This window comes from Elgaria multicarinata, chromosome 8 (genome assembly GCF_023053635.1).
Source record: "Elgaria multicarinata webbii isolate HBS135686 ecotype San Diego chromosome 8, rElgMul1.1.pri, whole genome shotgun sequence".
NCBI classification, from domain to species: Eukaryota; Metazoa; Chordata; class Lepidosauria; order Squamata; family Anguidae; genus Elgaria; species Elgaria multicarinata.
Genome location: NC_086178.1, coordinates 30,706,090 through 30,730,677, shown reverse-complemented (window position 1 = coordinate 30,730,677; position 24,588 = coordinate 30,706,090). Strand labels below are relative to the sequence as shown.

General features: G+C 42.9%; 1 protein-coding gene across 1 annotated transcript in view; it reads left to right on the top strand.

Moving 5' to 3' along the window:
* MME (membrane metalloendopeptidase) overlaps window positions 1-24,219 on the top strand; it is a 96,824-nt gene extending 72,605 nt beyond the window's left edge. The window contains exons 15-23 of the mRNA XM_063132066.1: window positions 956-1,036; window positions 3,124-3,227; window positions 5,697-5,755; window positions 13,744-13,863; window positions 16,030-16,163; window positions 16,808-16,873; window positions 20,647-20,742; window positions 21,174-21,250; window positions 23,721-24,219. Coding sequence (XP_062988136.1) covers window positions 956-1,036; window positions 3,124-3,227; window positions 5,697-5,755; window positions 13,744-13,863; window positions 16,030-16,163; window positions 16,808-16,873; window positions 20,647-20,742; window positions 21,174-21,250; window positions 23,721-23,820 — 837 coding nt within the window. The 3' untranslated portion in view covers window positions 23,821-24,219. The remainder of the gene's footprint in view (window positions 1-955; window positions 1,037-3,123; window positions 3,228-5,696; window positions 5,756-13,743; window positions 13,864-16,029; window positions 16,164-16,807; window positions 16,874-20,646; window positions 20,743-21,173; window positions 21,251-23,720) is intronic.
* Window positions 24,220-24,588: the final 369 nt, after the last annotated feature.

Here is a 24,588-nt window from a genome sequence, read left to right as displayed (position 1 = left end):
CTTGTGGTGGGACATCTTGGCTCTCTTATTTTAAAACCTTTGTGAGGAGGGCTCATAGCTTAACTGAGGGAGTGTGTGATGATGAGTTCCTAAATTCCATCCCCATGGATGATGAGTTCCTAAATTCAATCCCCAGAATTTAAATTAATTGCTCCCAGTTAGGAGAGCTGTGAAAGACTTACCTGAGACCTTGGAACACAGCTTCTGCTCAGGAGAGACAGTGCTGGCTTAAGTTGTACCCTTAAGGGTGGCCTAATAAAAAAATTAAATAAATAAATAGGTCAACCAATGGTCTGACTCAGTATAACATAGTATTATATGTTCATATTAATCATGAGGGCGGAATAAGAGAGCAAACCATTGGTTAACTTCACTCTTGTCAACACCCTATCTCTCCATTGCTAGTTTGGAAGCCACTAATACAGCTGGAAGTTCTATGGAACTGTTAAAGATACAGGAGCCTTGTCCTCCTTTCCATATGGTCACCCTAACCAACCCACCATTGCGCTATCCAAAAGGGCTATAAAGGGTTATAAAAATAAGGAGCATGATCCAGCCAAGTACTTTAAACACATCCGCTTCAAATCACTGGTACTTAAGTGTTTAACTTCGCCTGGATTGTGCCAATTAAGTGTGTGTGTTAGAGAGAGAGAGAGAGAGAGAGATGTCAACTGAACTGACTGTGCTGTTAAATTTGTTGTGGCATTTATATATTGGAACTGTCAGAAACGATTCTCAACGAGCTTTTGAGCTTCCCATTGCTTCTAATGAAACTGACAACAAATAGGAAGTATTAATTGCCCCAAACATCTGCCTGCTGGATGGGTCTGATTTGTAAATATTAGGAAAGAGGACTGAAAAGCCATGTACATTTGCAGGCAAAATTTGACCAACTCTATGATCTTTGACTTTACAATGTGACTCTAATTCACTTTAGACCATGGTTTATTTTTAGGCTGTAGCAATCAGAGAAAGAATCGGCTACCCTGATGAAATCATGACAAACCCTGATAAGCTGAATACGGAATACAAAGATGTGAGTACATACAGAAACACAACTGGGAGCTACCAAAACACATTGAGATCTAAATAGTAGCAGGCACAATGTGTCTATATGGAAAATCTCATTGGGGTCTCCTGTGCCAGCCTCAATTAAAAAAACAAAAAACACTATGGTACTCTATTTATTTATTTACAATAGTTATATTTACAATATATACTTACAATATATTTACAATATTTACAATATACAATATTTGTATATTACAATATTTAGGTATACTGCTCCATACCTAAAAATAGATTCTGAAGCAGTAAAAATAGGAATAAAACAGTAAAAAGATAAAAACAGCAAATTAAAATTGTTCAATTTTAAACAAATTCCTGGAAAAGTGTTGTTTTCAGGAAGCACTGGAAGTAGCACAGTGTTGGCGCCTGCGAGACCTCTGTGGGCTGGGAGTTACAAAGAGAAGGGGCCACCACACTGAAGGCTCTTCTCCTGGTGGGCTCCAATTGGGCCATAGATCCATGTGTATCCACCAGGATACTCCAATTACCTCAGTGACCGGGCAGGTTGGTAAGGGAGAAGGTGCTCTCTCTTGTATCCTGGTCCCAAGTTGTTTAGGGCTTTGTACACTAGTACCAAAGTCTTAAACCTGGTCCAATAGGCAGGCAGCCCGTGCAGTTTCCTCAGCAAAGGAGTTTCATGCTGAGAAGGGGCATCTCCTGACAAGCTTCAGTTACACAGCTGCTGTTCATTTCAGCATGACTCATGCAAGGTAACTTCCCAGTGGATTGTGCAGGATTCACAGACTTTAGCCATGATTCATCATTCTGTGCAGACGCAGAACACTTGTTTCTGGCTCTAGTATTGGGAGGTCCGAAAGTACAGAGAACATTATGTTTATCTCAGTAGTTCCATTTCCATAGAACTATGTTGGACTTCAGTCACTGAAGTCACATGGACTTTCCATGTTGGACTTCAGTCACTGAGTCCAGCTGCTTAAAATATGTCACCTGCCTCTTCATTATTCATTTGTACAGGTGATCCAGTGTTACCAGGGCTCTTTGTACCTACCTGTTCTTACTGTTGTGATTCATTCAGGCATACTCATCAACTAGTTTCTTATCACTTAAAGATTCACACCTCAGTGTGTGAACTGGCACCATTCATAAGCATTGTGAATGGTCAGTGCCTGGATGAGAGATTAAATTAATCTAGAATCTGGAGAGATGAAATTAATCTGGAATGCCCAGTGCCTGGATGAGAGACAGAATGGATGAGAGATGAAATTAATCTGGAATGCCCAGTGCCTGGATGAGAGACAGCATGGATGAGAGATGAAATTAATCTGGAATGTTAGCATTCTACCATTTTTATAAGTTGGTATTGTTGTTTCAGTTGATGTGTTTATAATAACACTGTCAATATAAAAAATCATCAGGTGGACCACTCATCCACATGTGCAAGTCATCCCTTGATGTGGCAGTTGTGTGAACTGGTCCTTAACTACATCCAGTTTTATTCCCATGATGACCTCAACGTTAAGTACTTCTTTATACACCTTTTCAGGGTGACACACATGGGTTTTCAGGCTCTCTCATCCAACTGCTGGCCAGACCCAGTTCTGCTTAGCTTCCTTAAGGCTGCTGCATTATGGGTCACTTGGTAACCTTCAGGAATGTGTTTAGCAAATTTATTTATATTTATTTTATTATTACATTTGTATCCCACCTTATTTTCCTCTAACAAGGGACCCAAGTTGGCTTAATTAGTCCTAGTCCTCTCCATTTTATCCTCACAACAACTCTGTGAGGTAGGGTAGGCTGAGAGTCACTGACTGGTCTAAAGTCACTCAGGCCATAGCTAGACCTAAGGTTTATCCCTGGATCGTCCAGGGGTCAAACCTGTTCCTCTAGGTGACACACAGGGGATCCAGTGCTCAGGCAGGGGCGAACCCTGGATGATCCCAGGATAAACCTTAGGTCTAGCTGTGGCCTCAGTGAGCTTCATGGCTGAGTGGGTAGAACCCGGATTTCCCAAGTTCTAGTCCAGCACTCTAACCGCTACACCACACTTGTTTCCAAGTGACACTGTTATCTCTCTCTCTCTCTCTCTCAAAGTTGATCTACAAAGAAGAAGAATATTTTGCAAACATGATTGAAAACTTAAAATTTGGCCAGAAGGAAAGGCTGAAGAAGCTGAGAGAAAAAGTGAATAAGGAAGAGTATGTATTTAAACTGTTTAAGCCATGAATATAATGCTCTTTAAAAACATGTGTCTGTGGTTAGCCAACTGCTTGAAGTGGCACTTGTCTGTAGTCAGAAAGATGGCAGCATCTTCATGGGGCAGGGCCTGTCATGCTAATGCTACCCCTCCATGTTTATTTTACCCTTGTTGTGTGTCTGTATGTTGCTCAGGACCCTGCCCACTCCTGGTCTTTTAACTGTGGAGAAAAATATGTTTGTACCAGCTATCAGAGACAGAAGACTGAGACAGATGTACGATAGGTCTGATCCAATAAGTTGTTTTCTTCAGATAAAAAGGGATGGAATGACTGTTCTTCAAAATACTCTGGGCAGTATCCAACGCTGCCCTTGCACTAGGAGGAATAGCTAGAATCTGGTTCAAACCAGCACTTCTGGAATGGGATACTCCAATAACTTCCCCCATTCCAAAAGTGCTAGTCTGAGCTATCACTATCAGGCATTAGCTTCCCGTTGCGCTAGCAGTCATTCCCACTAGTGCAATGTAATTAGCACTGGCAAAGTGCCAGCGTTGGATACTGTCCACAGCCTAACAACCTATAAATAATTTTTTATCATGCAAATTGTTTTATTATGTAAAAGTAACTGCAGCCACATGCCAGGCAAGTAAAGCATTTTACAAATGGTGGTGCGTTGAAGGTGAGCAATAGCGGAAAACTGTCGAATCCCTGCTCCAACAAGGAATGGCATCAGAGTATCTGCAGTCAAAGTGCAACAATCTAACCAAGGAACAAACATGTTTATGTTTCAACAATGGGAACTATTAGCAATAAATATTGTTAATAGTGGCACGCACAGCCAGTTGCCACATCATAAAATCAGTCCAAAGTCTTTCGGGGGTGTGTGTGTGTGAACTTTAAAATCCCCTTTATGAGATACCCCGAAGGGTAGGATGTGGGCATTCAAGTCTTGACTCAATAACAAACTGCCCACCTTGCAACCTTGTTTTCATTTAACATTAGGAAGAAGATGCTTCCAGGTGATTCCATAATGTTATTATTCATCTGCATTAATTTTGTTTAGCTACATTCTATGGGGGAGAAGCACAACATTAACAGAGCAACCCTAAGCAGGAGTACTTAGAAATACTCTCTAATACAGCCTTCCTCAACCTGGGGCGCTCCAGATGTGTTGGACTGCATCTCCCAGAATGCCCCAGCCATGTGTTTAGGGTGGGGTGGCTATGAGCAGTATCCTATGCTGCTGCTCCACTAGATCTGATGCACCAGCGGAACCAATCACTAGCACAACAGGAAGGAGCAGTTCCTGAAATAACCCTGGAAATTAGCAGAAATGCTTGTTTCCAAAACAGGAACAGGTCAACAAAGCTCCCTTCTGTGAACTCTGTTTACCTGCCCCACTCTAAAAATGAGCAGCACTGCTCCTTTCCATTTGTTTCATGAACCACTAGTTCCTGTTGTGCTATCAGTCAGTTCTGCTAGTGTGTGGACAGCGTAGGTTACTACCCTGTGTGTTTTACTTTACAAAAGACAGTCCTCTGTTTGAAAGGCTGCATATTCCACAACTAATTTAAAGATGAAGAGGGTGAGCAGGAGCCTTGAAATTGCTCACCACTGTGTGGACAGCAGACTGAGCAGGGGCACAGGTCAGCCTATCACTACGGTGAGATGTATTGTATTTCTATTTAAATTGTAGTAATTATTTCTAAATTTACTCACACATACACACACAAGAATATTCAAATTTTATGTGGATCTATGTCCTCTTTAGAGCACAGTTGTATTGGATTCACCCTTGATACTCATAAGCCTCCAAAGGATTCAAAGCATAGTGGGAGACGCACCACGCCTCCTGCTGTGCAATATAGCTCGACATGCATTTTCTATCTGATGCATCAGGGAGAGAGAAGGAAGCAGGCTGGGCAGACCTGGGAATAGAACACCACCTTCCCCTCTCCCCTGCCCACCAGCCTCTTCTCCAAGCTCATGTTTACAAGCTTGTAGAGGCAGCCAGCATGGCTCTCTGTGCCGGCTGCACAAGAAAGGAGAAGTCAGGCTGCTGGGACCGAGGTTGGAGCGCTGTCTCTGACCTCGGACCCAGGAATCTGAAAAATCCTATGGCTCCCCAGTGTGTTGTTTTACTGTACCCTTTCACTTCATTGAGGCTTCTGTAAGAACATAAGAACCACGTTGGATCAGTCCAAGAGTCCATCTAGTCCAGCATTCTGCTCACACAGTGACAGACTAGCTGTCGACCAGGAACCCACAAACAGGGCAACAACACCCCACCCTCATATTCCCCAGCAACTGGTGTACATAGGCTTTCTGCCTCAGATACTGGAAGTAGTACAAGAAGGTGCCAGTGGGTTCTTCCATTTAAAAGAGGTCGCTAGTGTTGTTTTACGTTGGCTGTTTTCTTCTCCCACTGATGTCATCATTAACACTTCCATGTGTCTCTTGGATCCATAGATGGATAACTGGAGCAGCTGTGGTCAATGCCTTTTATTCACCAAACAGGAATCAAATTGGTAAGTTGAGCCTCTCTAAGAAGCACTGCCTAGTCTTTTGGAGAGGAGCAGTGTGTTTCTTGGCCCAACTTAGATTTCCTGTGTGCCTTGACTGAGTCACAAAGTGGGTTGTTGTTGTTTCTTAACCCTCCTTGATCACCTCTCTGTCTGCTCGGCATATTAATATTGCATTGTAGTATTCCATACTGTTACTGTATCTTCTCAAGTTGCCGTTGCATATCCTGGATCCAGGCCGGCACAAGTTATCTCGCCATTTGTAGCAAGAGACAACTTGCTCCATCACCCTCTTTCTCACTGCCAGCACCCTGTGCCCTTCCATTTGCCACTGCCATGTGCCCTGGTCCCTCACCCCCCTACCTTTGTTGCTGCGCCATGTACCTGGAGAAAATGGCCTCCTGGTTCTCATGAGACCCAACCAGGCTTCCATGGGGATATCATGAGACCATTGCTTTGGTCTGTACAGCTCTTGCTGAGTGCAAGAGATGGCTGTCAGGTGCTCTGGACAGCCCTGCCAGCTTCACTCTTGCTGCAGCAAATGCCACTCTGGGAGAGTGACTGGCAAGACTCTCTGGGGCACCCAATGGAGGTGGCAGCAGCAGTGGGCCCTCCTGGATAGGGTGGGGGGAAATGGTGCCACTCCTCTGGCTCTACCATCTGTTGCAGGTGCATGAGCCCTGCTTGGATCTGCAGAACGAGGTCTTACTGTCCTGAATGCTGCCGTTGTGTGTTGTTTTAATATCTTCCACTCTTTCGTGGTTTTCTTAGTTTCTCCTTTTGTGACATGATTTAGAGATGATTTAAAGATGATCCACTTTTGAAAGGAAATATCTTTTTAATTCTGGTTTCCTCTGGGGAAAAATATGCAAATCTCAGTCTGCCAGATTTAGAAAAACACAAAACACGTTGAACAGGGAAACTTAGAAGCATTTCACATTTGCTCTTTTAGGACACAATCTTAACTGGAGAATTGGGGACTTCTTTCTGTATAAACAGGCATAGGATTCCACCTTTAGCTGAACTAATCTAAAGTAGCTCCCATCTTGTGTTTCTGTTCTATAATCATGACACCAGTGCAATCACTACCACAATCTTTCAACATTCCCTGGAAAAATGTGAAAACCGTGCCCTTTAAACCAGGCTGTATGGAACCTGTAGCCCTCCAGATGTTTTGGCCTTCAACTCCCATCAGCCCTAGCCAACATAGCCAATGATGAGAGATGATGGGAGCTGTAGGCCAAAACATCTGGAGGGCCACAAGTTGCTCACAATTGGTGTAAACAGTCTGATCAGCAATACCTGAATAAGAAACACATAGCTAGACGTGGGGGAACTTACCAAAATCAGAAGATTTTAGATAGTTTTTCTGAACAACTCCCAAAAATTACATACCCATCTCTGTCACCCTCCCCTTCGCCCAAAGGCCAACCTCTCCCACCTCCAAAGCTATCCTCCACTTTCCCATTTACTGCCTTAAATCAGCACTGAAGATTCAGAGAAGAGAGAAGGGAAGTGCCAGCACCCTGGCTAGCAGTGCATTGTGGCACAGAGGACTATGGACAATAAAGTTCTCCCAAGAGTTCTCCCGTGGAAAGTGTTCCACATGCAGGGTGCCAAGAAGGTTTTCTTCCCAGTGGCCACTTGTTACATCTTGGATGGCAGGGGCCCTTCTCAGTGTAAAGACAGAATCATGTGGAGATAGATGATCCTTCAGGAGCCCTGATCCCAAACCTCATAGAGCTTTATGCCAGCATATTGAAATGTGAATGGAAATGGACATAGGCATGCGCAAGTGGTGTGCCTGGTGTGATCAGGCACACCCTAATGTCTTGAGCAATAAGCACCAAATTAAGGGGGCCATTGGGTAGGGATCCAGGTGCAGTGGGAATGGTTCTCTGGCTGCTCTCTGGTGGCTCTGCCACTGCATTGTAGGACTGCTGCCCCTGAGAGAGTACCGTTGCTCCTGGCAGCAGGAGCTTATGTTACTTTTGACTGAGTATTCAATAAATGTTCACCTTTTTAAAACAAATAATTCCCTGGGTGCACACCCTAATGAAATGTGCTGCACATGCCTATGGAAATGGACAAAGATGTTAGTGGAAATGTTTAAGCACCAGTAATATATGTTTCCATTGCCTTGTCCCATTTAGTAGCTGAACTAACTGCAGTATCTTTCTAAAACCGCACTGAAAGATGCTTCTAAAGATGGGGGAATATTTTCAAAGGAGCTTGCCATGGAATTCACAACAAAAGGTCTTTCCAGGCACATCTGTGTATCAGGGCCACAGACTACTTAGCATGTATTTTATATTATTATTTGTTTAGGCAGCCATATTTCAAGTTCCAGTTAAGCCAGAAGTTATTTATTTATTTATTCATTCATTCATTTTTTATTAAAAGAAGTGGTTTAAAAACAAGCATTATTAAATGTAAGACATAACACTAAAACAGAGGGTGAGACACTATAGTCCTTGCCCTGGCAAAGGGGGATTATTTAATGCTTACATAGTAATACATAATCAAGGATGTCACAAGTACCCTTTGTGATGGAAGGGTTCAATAGATTTCTTCTTGCAATGCTCTTTTTCATTTTAAGCCAAGTGTTAAGTTACAGTGCAAACTGGTTTGCAGTCTCTTGTGCTGAACTGTTGTAGAGGTGATGAAAAAGAAAAAGTCAGGTTTTTGAACAAGACTAACTCCCCTCTCAGCAATACATTCAGAAATGATTGTGGCAGTTTGCAACTATTTTGGGACTCTGTTTTCACACTTTATTAACGCAGGACAAAGCGCAGTTCACCCTGAACTAGCACATCACTGCTGAGATGGATATTGCTTTACTTAGTGGTCTTCTTTTATTTTTTACTGATTGATCTAAGTTTTGCTGCTGAATAGCCATGCAAAGAAGGAGGCATGACTGTCTGTGGTTGAAGGTGGAAAATGGGTCTATATTTACACTAGGGCTGTGCACAGCCTCCCACCCACCCCCAATTTGCTTTGGGGGGGAGGGTTTGGAGCTTCTGGATCATCCTCAATTCAACCCAGGATGCTTCAGGCCCAGGATGACCTACTTCAGATCTAGTTCTGAAGCAAGATCTGGTCACCCCAAAGCAAGACAGCCATTCTGGGTTCCTGGGCACCTGGTGTGCAGCTGCTCAGCAGGCATCCAGGAAAACTGAAAACTGAGCATGAGGCCCACTGGGAGTCCATTGGGCTTCCCTGCCCTTCCTCCCTGCTCATCCTCTGAACCCATAGCCACTGTCCCCAACTGCCCATGGGACTTATCTTGCAGCCGGGCATCCTCAATGAGATCAAGATTGAGTTATGTAATTTCCTACATCTAAGGTTGCAAACCATGGCAGCCATAAAGGACCATTTCCACAATTTGCAACTTTAGATGTATGAAATTACAGAGTCCCATCTTCTTTTGAAAGAGTGGCTCTAACCGAGAACATGAAGTTACAGGCGGTGGGGGGGAGCAGCTTACCATCACCCCAGATCAAGCTGAGGCTGTCAATGATGCTTCAGGCCAAGCCTGATCCACTCTGGACTGCCTTGGCTCATCCAGTGCCAATCCGGATTTGGACCAAACCGAGCTGAATCAACCCACTTCGGTTCAGATTAGAAGTTTGGCCCAGAGGCAGTGCACAGCCCTAATTTACACTATATGCCTCTATGACTTTCATATCGGCATACCTGTCTGTCATAGCTTCCACCAAAGGATCCTAGGCATTGCAGTTAGATAAGGCTGCTGGAAGTTGTGCCTCTCTCTTTCAGAACTGCAGGTCCCAATTTCCCTGGAGAAAGGAATGACAGGTAAACTAGTATAAGTCTATAGTATGAGGATGTCCTCTGTAAAACAAATTCCCAGCAGACTCAGCCAGGAGCCCAGATGTCACTTTCAAAAGCAGGCATTGATCTTACTGTGTATCAAGTCTAGTTGTACTGTAGACAAGAAACTGGCCTAGGATTACAGCCAGGTGTCATGGAGATAACAGAGCCTAGGCAGGAAAGTATGGAAGCTGCAGCAAACTCTGAGAGCACCTTCACCAGCATATAACCGTCTTAAAACAGGTTGGGAATGAATTGCTCTCCAGTGATATCAGAAGAATGGCAATGCATCTGAAGTAGGTTTGGGCGAACTTACCCGTATCCAACTTGGCAGACAGTCACCCCTGCCACCTGCCCAGACTCATCAAGCTGCATGAGCTTCTTGTGAGGCTTGGCTTGGCCCAGGGAGGGCTGGGCAGTTGCCCGCCCTCGGTGCTGAAATTGCACCCTTTTCCCTGCTGCGTCAATGGGAGAAGTGCACAATTTTGGCAGTGAGGGCAGGCAGCTGCCAAGCACTCGTAGGGGCCTTGCAAGTGTTTGGGCATAGGTCCACTCTCTTGCCACTTGCACCCAACTGGGTCTCAGAGGGGTGGATTCAGGGGAGTCCATTGGACTCACCGACTCAGTTGGGCACTTATGACATCCCTAATCTGAAGTACCAATTGTCATTGTTGTTGTTGTTGTTGTTATTTCTTTTTCTATATAGCACCATCAATGCATTTGGCACTGTACAGAATAGAAAAATAAAACAGCAAATCCCTGCCATAAAGGCTTACATTATTCTCAATGAAAGGGCAGTCCAAAGTATGAGTTATCCATATGCAGAAGGTGGTGGGTGTTTTTTTTACAAAAAAAAAATACTGGTTTGGGTAATTTAAAAAAACCCACAAATGTCTTGTAATAGCACAACTTGGGTGGTCTTACAGTTTAGGGCATGACCTGCTCAGTGATGTCCTGACAAAAGGAACATGCATCTCAAAATGATGTCGAAAGTATGTAACTTTGAGCCAAAAGCCATCAGAATTAAGTACAAAGTTGCTTTTGTACCAAAAGATAATTCTAACCACAATGGGTCAGGGCTAAGGGGCCAAACCAGCATCAGCAGAGGAGCTAAGCTAAATATAATAAATGTATCCTTGGATAAGAACATAAGAGCCATTCTGGATCAGACCAACGGTCCATCTGGTCCAGCACTCTGTTCACACTGTAGCCACCCAGCTGTCGAGCACGAACCCACAAGCAGGACACAAGTGCAACACCACTCTTCCACCCATGTTCCCCAGCAACTACTGTTTGTAGGCTTACTGCCTCTTCTTTTGGTCATAACACAGCCATCAGGACTAGTAGCTATTGATGGCCTTCTCCTCCAGGAATTTATCCAACCACCTCCCCCTTTTAAAGCCATCAAAATTGGTAGCTATCACTACTTCTGGCTTTAGCAAATTCCATAGTTTGACTATGGAATTCCCTTTATCTGTCCTGAATCTCCCACCAATCAGTGTCATGGGATTTAACCCTGGGTTCTAGAATTATGAGAGAGCAAGAAAAATGTCTCCCTATCCACATTCTCCACACCGTGCATAATTCTGTACACCTCTATCATGCCTCCCCTTAGCTTCCATTTCCCCAAACTAAACAATCTCAGCTATTGTAACCTCCCCTCATAGGGGTGATGCACCAGCCCCTTGAACATTTTAGTTTCCCTTTTCTGCACTTTTTCCAGCTCTACAATCTATATAATTTTGGGTGTGGTGACCAGAGCTGTACACAGCATTCCAAGTGTGTTTGCACCATAGATTTATATAAAGGCAGTATAATCTTGGTGGATCCCAATTCCTTTTCTAATTATGTTTAACATGGATACTCATCAAATACACTCGTTATTACCAGAGATGGTCCACCACAGCTCCCTGCATCTGTAAGCTGCAATAAATGGCATTAAGATGGAAACCCAGTATGTTATGGTCTGGATTATTATTTTCACCAATTGTATCATTTTGTATTATACACACAGAGCTAGAAGATGCTGTTCTGCACTCTCTCTTTTTTCTATAAAAGCACAATGCATCTTGGGAAGATAAGCAGGAAGTCTTGCTTGTAATCATGGCCATAGGAGGATAAGCTTGACACAGATGTAGTACATTCATCCTGGTCACAGTCAATGTGGAGGAAGATGCGCACCTGAAGAGGAGACCAGACCCAGTTAATTATATAACAGAGACCATTAATTATATAATTTAGGTCATAATGAGGCTGGAAACCTTTAGGCAGTCAGAAAAGATTCTGGTGGCAACAAAGTGAAATTGTGTAGCAAAATTTGTGTAGCAATTGTGTAGCAAAAAGTCAAAATGGAGAAACACGTTAGCATGAATGTTTATTCATCCATTAACAAAAACGCCAATTCCACACTGCCCTCACATTCAGTGCATAAACATATTATGGCAAAAGTCTTTGCGGTCATGCTCAAGTTATAAGAATTTAGGAAATTTGGATTCTTTCCCTGGAAGTCTTTAAATGGGCAGCGAGGAAAGAGATTGCAATTCCCTCACCACAACTGTATTTCTTTGTTGTTACGGGCAAATGTTTCGCTAGTCAAAAAGGCTCTCATAGGAATAATTTTCATCTCTTTCACATTGCTTGAGATTGCTCAATTTTTGTAAATGTTATAAGTAAGCATTAGTGTGTTATGAAGTAGCTTAGGGTAAACATCTCATCTATTGGAGTCGTATTTCTTTAACATAGTTATCATCAAAATGTTTTGACACTTCCAAGTGCTGTGATGCGTAGTGGGGAAATTCATCAAACTGCAAAGTAGGCACGATATGCATTTAGTTTTGGTGTATACTGCTACACCCCAAATCCATGTGTGTGATTTAATCTTGTCATTATAGTTTTATTCCTTGAGGCATTTTATCCCCTGGCTGGGCCAGGCTTGCCAATTATAGCATATTGTTTGTGAAAACCATGGGAAATATTATAATACAATATGGAGGCACTCCAAGAGCCTTTATAGGCAGATGTCTTTGTGTGGGTGTATCACCCTTTTTTATCTAAGCAACAGACAAGGGCAATGCTCAAATTTTCAAAAGGCTGCAGTGCTACAGATGGTTAACATGACCTTAGTAAAGGATTGGACAAGCTAAATGTTGCTTGTTGCAACATCTGGATTGGTTCCTCTGAGAATTGGGTGATTATGGAAAAACATAATGAGTCCAATTTATCAGATCCTGAAATTTCAGCCTGAAGCCTCAGGAAAAAAAGCTTATGGGAGCTCTGGGACAGGAGATGTTCCGGAAAGCAGGATGGTAGGAGAAATGAGAAAGGAATTGGCAAGGGGACTTAGGAAGTCGAAATGAGGGGATGGAAGGAGCAAGGAAAAAAGAAAAATAAGGGCCAGCCAGAAAGAGGTAAAACCTTGCATAGTACACAAGGACACAATGGTCTTTTGTGCTCTGAACAAGAAAGGAGTAGACAGGCAAGTGAGACTGAAGTGCTCTTTGTGTGCAGACCCAGTAGCATGGCAACTGCTTCAGCATGATACAATTCGGGATGGAGGAGAAATTCATTTGGTTCTCATTGTAATGCAAAGTGATTTCACACTTTCGAACCAATATGTAAAGCGAAACTCAGTTAACCTTCAAAATTCACACTTTTCCGAATTTTGCAGTGGAAATCTCCATTTTTTTCTTTTTAAAAAAGGGCTATAAAATATGTGTATTTGTATAAACAAAAATCTTTCTATTACTGAACATGATCTTAAAAATGCACCATATTAGGGAAAACACATGGGAAAACTGTGTCTGTTGCACAAAATTGTATGTATTAGGAGAAATGTGCACCAAAAAAAAGCAGTATGAACCAAATTTAAGAAAATTCACACATGCTGCCCTGCAGCCTTGGATTGCATCATGCTGAAGTGCTGCCCATGCTGCTGAGTGTGCTGCAAAGGGCTCCTGACAAATTGTAGACCAAGGAGCGAGATTGGGCTTGGATGAGAGGAATGGATGGTTATATGATGAGCTGAACTAATCAGCCAAATCTTTGCGTAAATATCTCCAGAGGTGATATTTTTGTTGTAGTTGTTGATGCTGCTGCTGCTGTTTGAGTCTTGCAAATGTACAAATGATTAAAGTGGCTTTTATTGTTTCATCTCTTTTTTGCAGTCTTTCCTGCAGGCATCTTGCAGCCACCTTTCTTTAGCGCCTCCCAGCCTAAATCCTTGAATTATGGCGGCATTGGCATGGTCATTGGCCATGAAATCACTCATGGCTTTGATGATAATGGTAAGACGAGCTACTAATATTTCGTCATCAGTAGTATTACACCTGTGTTGGATAGCACTTTCAGAGAGACAGTTCTGGTTTTGATATTAACCACCAAACCCTACTTTATGTTTGGATACATGCCCTTTGCATGGGAACAAAATCCTTTGTGATAAATACCCCACAGGCTGAGGATGACTCTACATGTTACTGGAGGCACCCAAAAGTGTCTGTTTCCCATTTGCACATCATCCTGGAAGTGCAACAGCAAATTGCTGTTCAGGCAATTCTCCTATTACATGATACTTCCTCTAAGTTAACAACCAAAGCATAACAGCAATAACATAACATTTCCTTAGTCACAACCAGTACCAAATAAACAAAGGAGCTGATTGGACTCCCAGTCTTGCCATGGGGCCAGCTATATTTCTAGCCTCCCATCCTGCATCTTCCCAGGGGAGTTGGTATTTTTGGTCCTGGTCAACCACTGCCCTAATTCCAAAGGAATGGGGAAGGCACAAATGGCAATTTCCTGCCTAGCATTAGATATAAATGCCCACACTGTTGAGTTTTAGATAAATTCCTGGAGGAGAAGGCTATCAATGGCTACTAGTTCTGGTGGCTATATGCTTCCTCCAGTATCAGAGGCATTATGTCTATGTACGCCAGCTGCTGGAGAACATGGATGGGAGGGTGCTGTTCCCATCAGCAGCCAGGTTTATTTATTTATTTATTTATTTATTTATTACATTTTTATACCGCCCAATAGCCAAAGCTCTCTGGGCGGTTCACAAAATCACTATGTGTACAGAATGCTGGACTCCATGGGCCCTTGGTCTGACCCAGCGTGGTTCTTATGAGTTTGGAGAACATGGTTGGTGGATGCTCTATAATCCAAGTACTCCTCTACTTGAAGCCAGAAAAGCACCTGGCTGGAGATAAGAATAGACCAAATGAAAGATAAATTTCAATTCTATCAGTGAGAACTACTGACTGAGCAGCCCTTGGAAGTCACAGAAGTGCTGCCCCACCAGCAAAGATGGTGGTGAAATGAGGTGAGTGCCGCTGGATACACCGCCACTACCCAAACACTAGCAGAAACCTCTGCCAGCTGGGAGGTTCTACTGGCCAAGTCCTAGAATCAGTGCAACTGAGAATGCAGCATGGCATGAGTGTCTCAGGGGAAAACACATCTATGCTATTTCTAGCCCCCCTCCCTCATGAACATGGTGTTAATCTATTCCAGTAAAGGATCTGGCATCAGCCATTCTCCTCCTGTTGACTCCAATAGGAAAGGAATAGTGTAAAATGGGGATTGTTCCTCCTACAACACTTTTTCCATGTTTTCTCACTCCTCTTCTAAGCTGGGGAGCAGCGAAGTGGGGGATGAACATTGGGCTTGCAGGATTCCCAACCATGCAATTGCTCAGTCTAACCTTGTCTGATGTCACAGTGTAATGTGGTACAGCAAGGGTGTTGATCCATGGGCCCATGGGCCAAATACAGCCCACCTAAATGGCCATCCCCCTTCCCCTGGGCCCACCACCTCCCTGACTGCAAAACTCTGGATGGCTTCCCAGCTTTTGCACATCTTTCCTGATTCTAAAAGGTTGAAATGTCTCTCCTGAGGCTTAGTTACTGCCAGTAAGAGCTTTAAGCTAAATATGCTGGTATTTTGGGCCCTCCCCTTTTGCATCCATTACTACCCACCACTGGAATGCACCTCCAAGAGCTTCTCTGAAGATGAATTGAGACCTTGTGCCAAGAGAGGTTCAATATGATACAGTATTATACAAAATGTGATATAACATTATACAAAATGGTGCTGAAACAAGAGCCATGCCGAAATCAAACTCTGCACATCCTACTGACCTATGGTTGGCTTGGAAATGCATATACTAGCTATCTTCATACTAGCAAAGGGAGTTGCCCACTTGTCTTTTAATGTACTGAAGGCCAGAGCTCAGTAGCAGTGCCCATGATTTGTATGTATGAGGTCTTCAATTCGGAAGCTGCCCTGAGAAAAACACTAGCCTGGGGCGTTGAGGAGCTGTTGTCTCTGTGAATAGCCAACCTGAATAGCCAGTAGCAATGGTCTGCTGTAGGATAAGGCCATTCCACTTTTTCAAGGCCTTCCTGGCAATCACTGCATATTCTTTACATGTATATGTGTTTACGTCGTTTCAGGCAGAAATTTCAATCAGAATGGGGACCTTGTAGACTGGTGGACTCAAAAATCTGCAGAAGAATTTAAGAAACAGTCTGAGTGCATGGTGTACCAGTATGGAAACTTCACATGGGAGCTGGCTGGTGGACAACATGTATGTCCTATCTTTCTGCTTGAAATTATTGTTTACATTTTGATGCACATCCTTCTGTTTCATTATGCAACAAAACACATACGTTGAGAAAGAAGGAGATGTTGGGAGACTTCACGTCACCCCATACAATGTGGAAAACAGATTTGCTTCCTTTTACGCACAAAGCTCACAGTTAGTCTATTCTCATCCCTGAAGGTGTCTGTGCCAGAGTTGAAAGAAATAGAAGAAATAATGGCCCAGTTCAGATGTAACATTAAACCATGCTTTAGCATTGCGTGCTACTCCCCCCTCCTCTCTTTCAAGGAGATTGGAAGGCAATGCATACACACGCACACGCACACACACACACACACACACACACACACACACACACACACACAGAGAGATTGTAACTGAAATTCTGACATCTGCGTTTCCCAAGCTAGGTGTTCTTGGTAACTGTTGAGCAAATGTATCCCTCCATCAAGTCCCATAATGAAGTCATTGCCCTCTGAAAGTTGTTCCATACAGTTTCTACTCTCCATTCCACATCCTACTCTATTTTGACTTTCAAACCATGTATCGTTGCACTTCCTGGAACTAGTTTCTTTTTCCCCCCTAGAAAAAAGTCAGCATCATTTTCTTTTCTTCATTTCTCTTTGCAGCTCAGTGGCGTCAATACCCTTGGGGAAAATATTGCTGATAACGGTGGCATTAGACAAGCGTACCGGGTGAGAAACCTCCATTTTCTCTCTGTCTTCACACAGTTCAGATGATTATTTACTGGAGCACATTTATTGAAAGGCAGATAAACACAGTTTGTATGTAGCACAAGCTGGTATTGCTTTTACACAAAGTTGCTGTATTAAACCCCCTGAGTCTTGTTACATAACGTTCATGGCCTAAACTGATTTCCCTCTCTTCCAGGGAGATCAGATGCCTCCCCACCCCATGTTTTGAAAGAAGATGCATTGAAGGGGGGATACCCCCTGCCATCTGTGCATTTGGCCAGTGTGGAAAGGAGCATTTTGCACATATATATAGTACATTATGTACATACGTATAGTACATCCTTTCCCATGATGGCCAAATGCATGGACAGCAGGAAAGCATTGCAACTGCCGGCAGCAGTGGGGAGGGGCTATGGTGCACATTGGTTGGGGTGGGGCTAGTTGGCCCCACAAACCCTCACATATTTTTCCAATGAAACCCCATTGTGTCTCTTTCTTTCAAGACTACAAGCCTCCCTCCTGCTCTATCTCCATCACCCCTCCTCACTTCCTGTCCTTTATTCCCCCTCTTCATACTATCTTTAGAAAAGGAATTAGGGAAGTTCTTAACATCTGCTGCAAATCACCCTCTACTCTGGGGGGAAGGTACTTGAAATAAGTCTTATGCAGGCAGAAGCACCATCAATGGCTGGACATAAATTAAAGGCATCCATCTAGAAGATGGAAGGTCCCACCAACTGGTTGCATGCAGTCTCTAATGCAATGGCCAGGTTGATCTTGCTGCTTCTCCAATGTCAACATCAAGAATTTCAGTGGACTTAGTCCACTTTTTAATCAAAAGAGCAGATTCTGGTGCATTTTTAACATTTTAACACCAGATTCTGGTGCATTTTTACCAAGGCAGCCTTGGGTAAGGGTAGGGTGACCATATGAAAAGAAGGACAGGGCTCCTGTATCTTTAACAGTTGTATTGAAAAGCAAAGTTCAGCAGGTGTCATTTGTATATATGGAGAACCTGGTGAAATTCCCTCTTCGTCACACCAGTAAAAGCTGCAGGTGCCCTGCCCAAGAGGTCACTCTAGTATAGCTCCTGCAGCTTTAACTGTTTTGATGAAGAGGGAATTTCACCAGGTTCTCCATATATACAAATGGCACCTGCTGAAATTTCCTTTTCTATGCAACTGTTAAAGTTACAGGAGCCCTGTCCTCCTTTTCATATGGTCACCCTAGGTAAGGGACAGATAAAAGGAAGTACTTCATCCCTCAGCACATAATTAAACGATAGAATTTACAAACACAAGAAGTAGTGATGGCCACCAATTTGGATGGATTTAAAAGAGGATTAGACAGACCTATGGAGGATAAGGATACTGATGGCTACTTGGCCTGATGGCTATATGCTAACTCCAGTATCAGAGGCAGAATGGCGATAAACACCAGTTTGCTGGGGAACATGGCCAGGATGGTGCTATATGTCCTACTTCCCAAAGATAGCAAGTTGGCCATGGTGTGAACGAAGTGCTGGACTACTAGATGGTTCCTTGGTCTGATCCAGCATGACACTTCATATGACCCACTTCCCACCAAATCTGTATATTGAGATCTTTGCAATTTTCCACAATCCTTAAATAAAAGTATTGCAGGATGAAAATGATAAAAATAAGAGGAAAGATTATATGCCTACCTCTTAATACTTTTTGCCATGCCCATGGAACTTTGTTACGAGTAGGCTAATTAACGGTTGAGAGCTTCCAATTTGCTATGCATTCAATGTGTCCATAGAGGCACAAACATGAAAGAAAGTGTACTACTTCCTCCATGGGTGTTTTTCAAGAAGACAGCACAGCTATGAGATTTACATAAAGACAATCCCAGTTGATACGAGAAGAGTGTTTTGGGATGAGGTGAGAAAGTTACTGGACATTTTCACCAAGAATTGGTCCAGTCGCTAGGTAAATGCAGCCACAATCCTATGCAGTTTAGACAGGAAAATATCTAACAACTCCCAGCATTCCCCAGGCAGGAGTTGCAGGAGGTTTTTTTCTGTCTAAACATGCACAGGATTGCACCCTAAATCACACTAGAAAATAATTTTGTTCAAATATTAACTGATGTGAAGTGTTCTCAAGTGCGCTCATGGAAAAGTGCAGTTTCTGCCCTATATTTTCTTTATCTTAATTAAAAGAGTACAGAACACCCAGCCAAATTAGCTGAACGTCCAGGACATAGTGCATTCCAGTAAGGATCACACTGTTTTAGCTTGTCTGTACAAAGATTACAACTCTTATCTTTCACTTAGATTTTTCAAGAATTTTCCCACCAATGTAGCCACAGCAAATCAAGATGAACTATAACAGTATATGAGACATCCCTCTTCCTTATGCCTTATTGTGATTTGCATATCAGCACAATGGGATTCCATTTTTTACTAATGGGTCCCAATGCATTCTGAGCTAGATGGGTTCATCCACAAGGGAATGCTGACTTGCTTTTAAATTTCACTTTATACTGTCCTGGAGGAGCTATATGGCATCAATATCCTGCAATGCGGTGGGCTATGGGGCAGTGTGTGGTCTTTATGTTCACTTTGTGATTCCTGATTGGCCAGGATCATGCAGTGAAGATGAAAAAAGCCTTAGACATAGCACCAAAACTTCAGTATAGTGGAGCATGCTGTGTGAACATAGCACCAAAGCATCAGCAATCTGAAAAGCAGATGTGTAGGAGCATTGCAGGGGTTTCGTACCCCTGGAAATGCAGATAAATAACATGGATTTTGAAGGAGAATCCAACACGATTTGTTAAAATTATAGAATAGTAGAGTTGGAAGGGGCCTATAAAGCCATCAGGACTAACATCCTGCTCAATGCAGGAATCCACCTTAGGACCACTTTCTTCTCCCAAGTTTGCATAGCATTGCTTCCTGGTCAGTTTTAAATGTTTTTAGAGACTCCCTTGGAAATTTTTCTTTAATGCCTAAGCCAACTGGTGATGCAGGCAATTTAAAAGCCAGCAAGACGGGGCTCACACAACATGCTAACCCACACTCAATGGTTGAGTGCGGGTTATTTTGTACCGTTGGCTGTTTGCTGAACCACGGGGTAGCGTGATGTCTGAATGCAGCACAGTTTCACAGGATGGGTTACCATGTTGTCTGAACATAGCCAGGGTGGTTTGTTAACCACCCTTAACAACCCAACAACAAGGTGGCTTGTTGAGAAAAATAACCCACATGCATGGTTAACAAGCCATCTTGGCTCCATTCAAACAACCTACAGTTCAAAACAACCCACACCAAACCACTGAGTGTGGGTTATTGTCTTGTGTGAACAGCCTCAGTGACTAGCTCTGATCATTGCTTTAACACTGATCTGTTAGGAGGGATGGGAAATATTAAGTACTGATGCTCCCCTCAACATTAAATGATGAGTGGTGCTTCAGTATGCCAATCAGGTGGAGCAACAGAGGCTCCTGAACCGAACATGAGCACATTCCCACTTCCATCAGATTGTGGTTTGTGTCTGTATCATGTAATGGTAACCCCATATTATTTTCATGAGGGTTCAGCTTACTGTTGTCCTGTTTATCACATAGAAGGTTGCCAACCCAGTGCTGAAGTGCTATGCCCTTGATTCTCGCTGAAGGCCATGCTTGATCCATTTACTTGGGAGCAAGCCCCATTGAACCCCATTGGAATTGCTTCTGAGTAGACCTAGGTAAGGTTGCACAGTTAGGAAACTAACTTCCCTCCCTCCATTCCCATTGTTTGCCAGGCCTATGAAAACTTTGTAAAAAAGAATGGAGAAGAGAGACTGCTTCCTGGGCTTGACTTCAACCATAAGCAGCTGTTCTTTCTGAACTTTGCACAGGTATTATACTCCACTTGATTGAAAGCTTTGGAAATTATTTTGAGTTACAATTTCACAGTTAACTTGGAAACAGCAGGCTGGCTATTCTCGTTTTAATACGAACTGGCAGAATTGCTAAGTCAAGCAGCCTTCATGGCAGCAGGGCCGAGAGGAGAGCGGCCTGTCAGATCAATTTAATCACAGCTAAGTGCGTGAACGCGTTCAGGAGGTGAGCCTGAGAAACCCAGTTGCACATGGCCACGTTCCTGTTTTCTTTTCTTTTTTTGGGTGAAAGTACTTCATAACATGTGCAAGTTGAAGCGTTGTTGTTTTTCATTGTCTCAGTTTTAATTTTCATGTCATAGTCTCCCTCAGAGAAGACCTTAGCAAAACCAAAGTGTACGCTGCTCTCTAACAGTCATTTTTATGATCTTTTGTTGTTGTTTTTAAAGGTTTGGTGTGGAACATACAGGCCGGAATATGCTGTCAACGCTATAAAAACAGATGTCCACAGCCCAGGCAAATTTAGGTCAGTGTGTTTTCAAGCATCGGTTTCTGAAACAGTGGTATTTACTTACACCAGACTCACCCTCTGGATATGTTGGATTGCAACTCCCATCATTCCCAGCCAGCATTGGGAAGGCACCAAGTTAGGGAAGGCAGTAAGCCTATGTACACCAGTTCCTGGGGAACATGGCCGGGAGGTTGCTGTTGCACCATGTCCTGCATGTGTGTCCCTGGTCAACAGCGGGTTGGCCACTGTGAGAACAGAATGTTGGCCTAGATGGACCCTCGGTCTGATCCAGCATGGCAGTTCTTATGTTCTTAAGAATGATTTGCACACTTTTTTTTTTAAGAGTGGGAATAATGAGGTATTATTCCTGAAAGCGAAAGAACTACTTGGCTGGGTTCACACGTAATGGTAAACCAGGATGGGTTGCTAACCACTATGTATCATAGATTATGCAAACAAGCCACTATGCCCATTCTGCAGAGCATGGGTTCTCAGAGTAGTGTGTTTGGGTAGATTAATCATGTGTGGTGGAAACATCCCGCAGATGACACATGAATCCATCATTTATTTATTATTACATTTATATCCCACTATTTTTCCTCCTTAAGGAACCCAAGGGGGTGTACATAATCCTCCTTTTCTCCCTTTTATCCACACAACAACAACCCTGTGAGATAGGTTGTGAGGAGCCCAAAGTCACAGAGTGAGCTTCATGACTGAGTGGAAACTAGAACCTGGATCTCTCAATTCCCAGACCAACACTCTAGCCACTACACCACACTGGCTCTCATGTTCTACCAGAAAATAAACTATCATAGCTTAGCATTACTCATGAACCCATCCCTTGTGCATTTGCACTATTCTACTGCACTGTAGCACCACCTCGAAGTTATGTAGCAGGAAAGGAAAATCTCTTTGTGTATTGCTCAGATCTCAATTCAGCAATAAAGCCAAAAGTAAATACAGTGATTAACAGTAGAAAACCTCTTGAAATGGCAGTTAGTATGGCCAAGAGAGTGGACAGACAAATGTTCTAAGTGGCCTGAACACACATTTGCTGCCTTCTGAGTCACTTGTTTCCTGAACAGAGAATATTTTTTTAAATAACTTCCACCAGACTTGGGATGTTTGTTTTCTTTTCCTCCCTGGAACAATTTGCACTCCATCCCAGCATGGGAGAGGAGCAATAGTCTCCCTTGCCATTAAACTAGCTTCATACGGCATTTTTACATGCACAGATGTCCTGACATGGTACTATCAAGTTTGTACAGTCTTCTATCCACAGAAAAATGTATGTTGGGGGCATACAGTGAGATCCTTGAAGGAATATTTTTGTAGTTGTATTATGATGGAGATCAATGTGGAAATTCAGCAAGCACACATCTGAACAGGTTTGAAAAATGTTTGCAAAGTGCACGTTGAATGCACTCAGAAGTCAACTTGCATGGATGCTGCAATCTGAGTTCACAGGATGATCCAAATAGAGAACATCTGAAAAATACAGCACTTTCTGTTCTATTAAATCAAAGTGGACTATTAAAAGAGGGGGGAAATCATTGAGACAGATTTCTAAATACCTGTGTTACCTACAGAATTGTGAATCTTTGCTTTAATACCCACCTGGCGAGATTTTACTCTGACGTACTTCATATCAGTTTTGAAAAAGCCTTTGGCGGGAGGGTCAGATTTGCACTTTATCAGACAACTGTTTCTTATATCCTACATAATCAAATATTTAATGAAAGCAACAACTGTTTCTGAAGCTGGCATCAAAATGGTATTTTCATGTGGGTGTGTTCTTGAGGGTTCTTTCTTCTTCCAAGAAATATGTGACGTTCTCCCTGAGACTATTATATTCAAACTTCTGCACTCATCCTAATTTCTGTGGCAGTGTTTGCTTTGATCAACCACAGTTCCCAGAACCTTTGCCTAATGTGTATTTTATTCATCTGTATTGCTCGATCATTCTTTGAGTTCCTTGTATATTTGCATTGGGACATAGCTTGTGGGCTTCTTCCACAAATGCTTCCATTTCAACAAGAAGCCATGCTTCCAGCCCGGATTTCAGACAGGCCAGATCTCTAACCCAACCTTGGCAGCAGCACGAGAAGAATGAGGCAACAAGTGCAGCTCGGACTCTGTCATAGCTAGGACACCTTCCAGCTAAATGCACCACAATCCCTTCTGCCTCTGCCAGTCCTGGTTTAGGGCATCCTACTTTTTGTACCCATTATTTCTATGTGGTAACTTATAAAGTGTATGGGTAAGCATTAGTACTCTCATTTCTGCCTTGTATTCGGGGCTTAGATTGATGTTCATACTAAATGAATTACACCTAATAAGAGAAGTGAAGCTTAATCTGTTTGGAAGTCAGGCACTCAAAATCTGGAGGATATCAAGATTGGCTGTCCCCCTCCCCCCAGCCATGTGTGTGTGTGAAGTAGACCCAGTGGTACCAAAGTATTTCTCTTATCTTACTTTACAGGGTCCTGGGAACACTGCAGAACACTCCAGAGTTTTCTGAGGCCTTTCAGTGTACTAATGCAGAATACATGGATCCTGTGAAGAAATGCCGTGTTTGGTAATGGAGCAACCAATGGTGGAATCCAAGAAGGACAAGCTTTCCAGAAACCTGGAATGTTTTGAGCGTGTCAGGAGTGAAATTGCTGCAAAAAAACGAAACAAAAAATCAACTGCAGGAACCTATCAAGTGCACTAAAGCAATGCATTCTCCAGAAAAGAAAAGAAAAAAGAAAAGAAAAGAAAAGAAAACCTCGATAGGGCAGCCACTGCCCAAAATTATTGGGACTAACCTCGGGAAAAATCACTGCATACATACATCAGGCTTCTTCATTTTTCAACTATGTTCCAGTTTAATTGTGACTACTTTCCATTTGGCCCACTGATTTTGTTTCATATTTTTGCCTCTTCATCAGCATATTTTCTTGAAAGTGAATCCCACTAGTTTTAGTGAAACACCCTAAATAACATGCTCTGATATTTATGATCAGGCAAAAGGAAGGGAGTACCAAGTAACATAATAGCCTGGACATGAAACACAATGATGAATCAAGAGTTTACGTCAAGTGTGGGATTCTCTAACATCTCCAAAGGGTTGTTTTTCGGAGGTGGCCTTAGGCACTGCATGGCCCTAGAACAAAAAGAAACCTGTAGGGGCCCTAACGTTAAAGTTCTCAAGCACAACACACCCCAGAACATATCTGCATCTAGACAACAGCTAGTCACGTGTAACAACTGGTGGCTTCAGATGTAATGAATATCCGTTTACCACAAAAGATGTGTAAGATCAGTAGGGGCCAGATGAATATTGCAGTACATAGGAGGATGTGAAA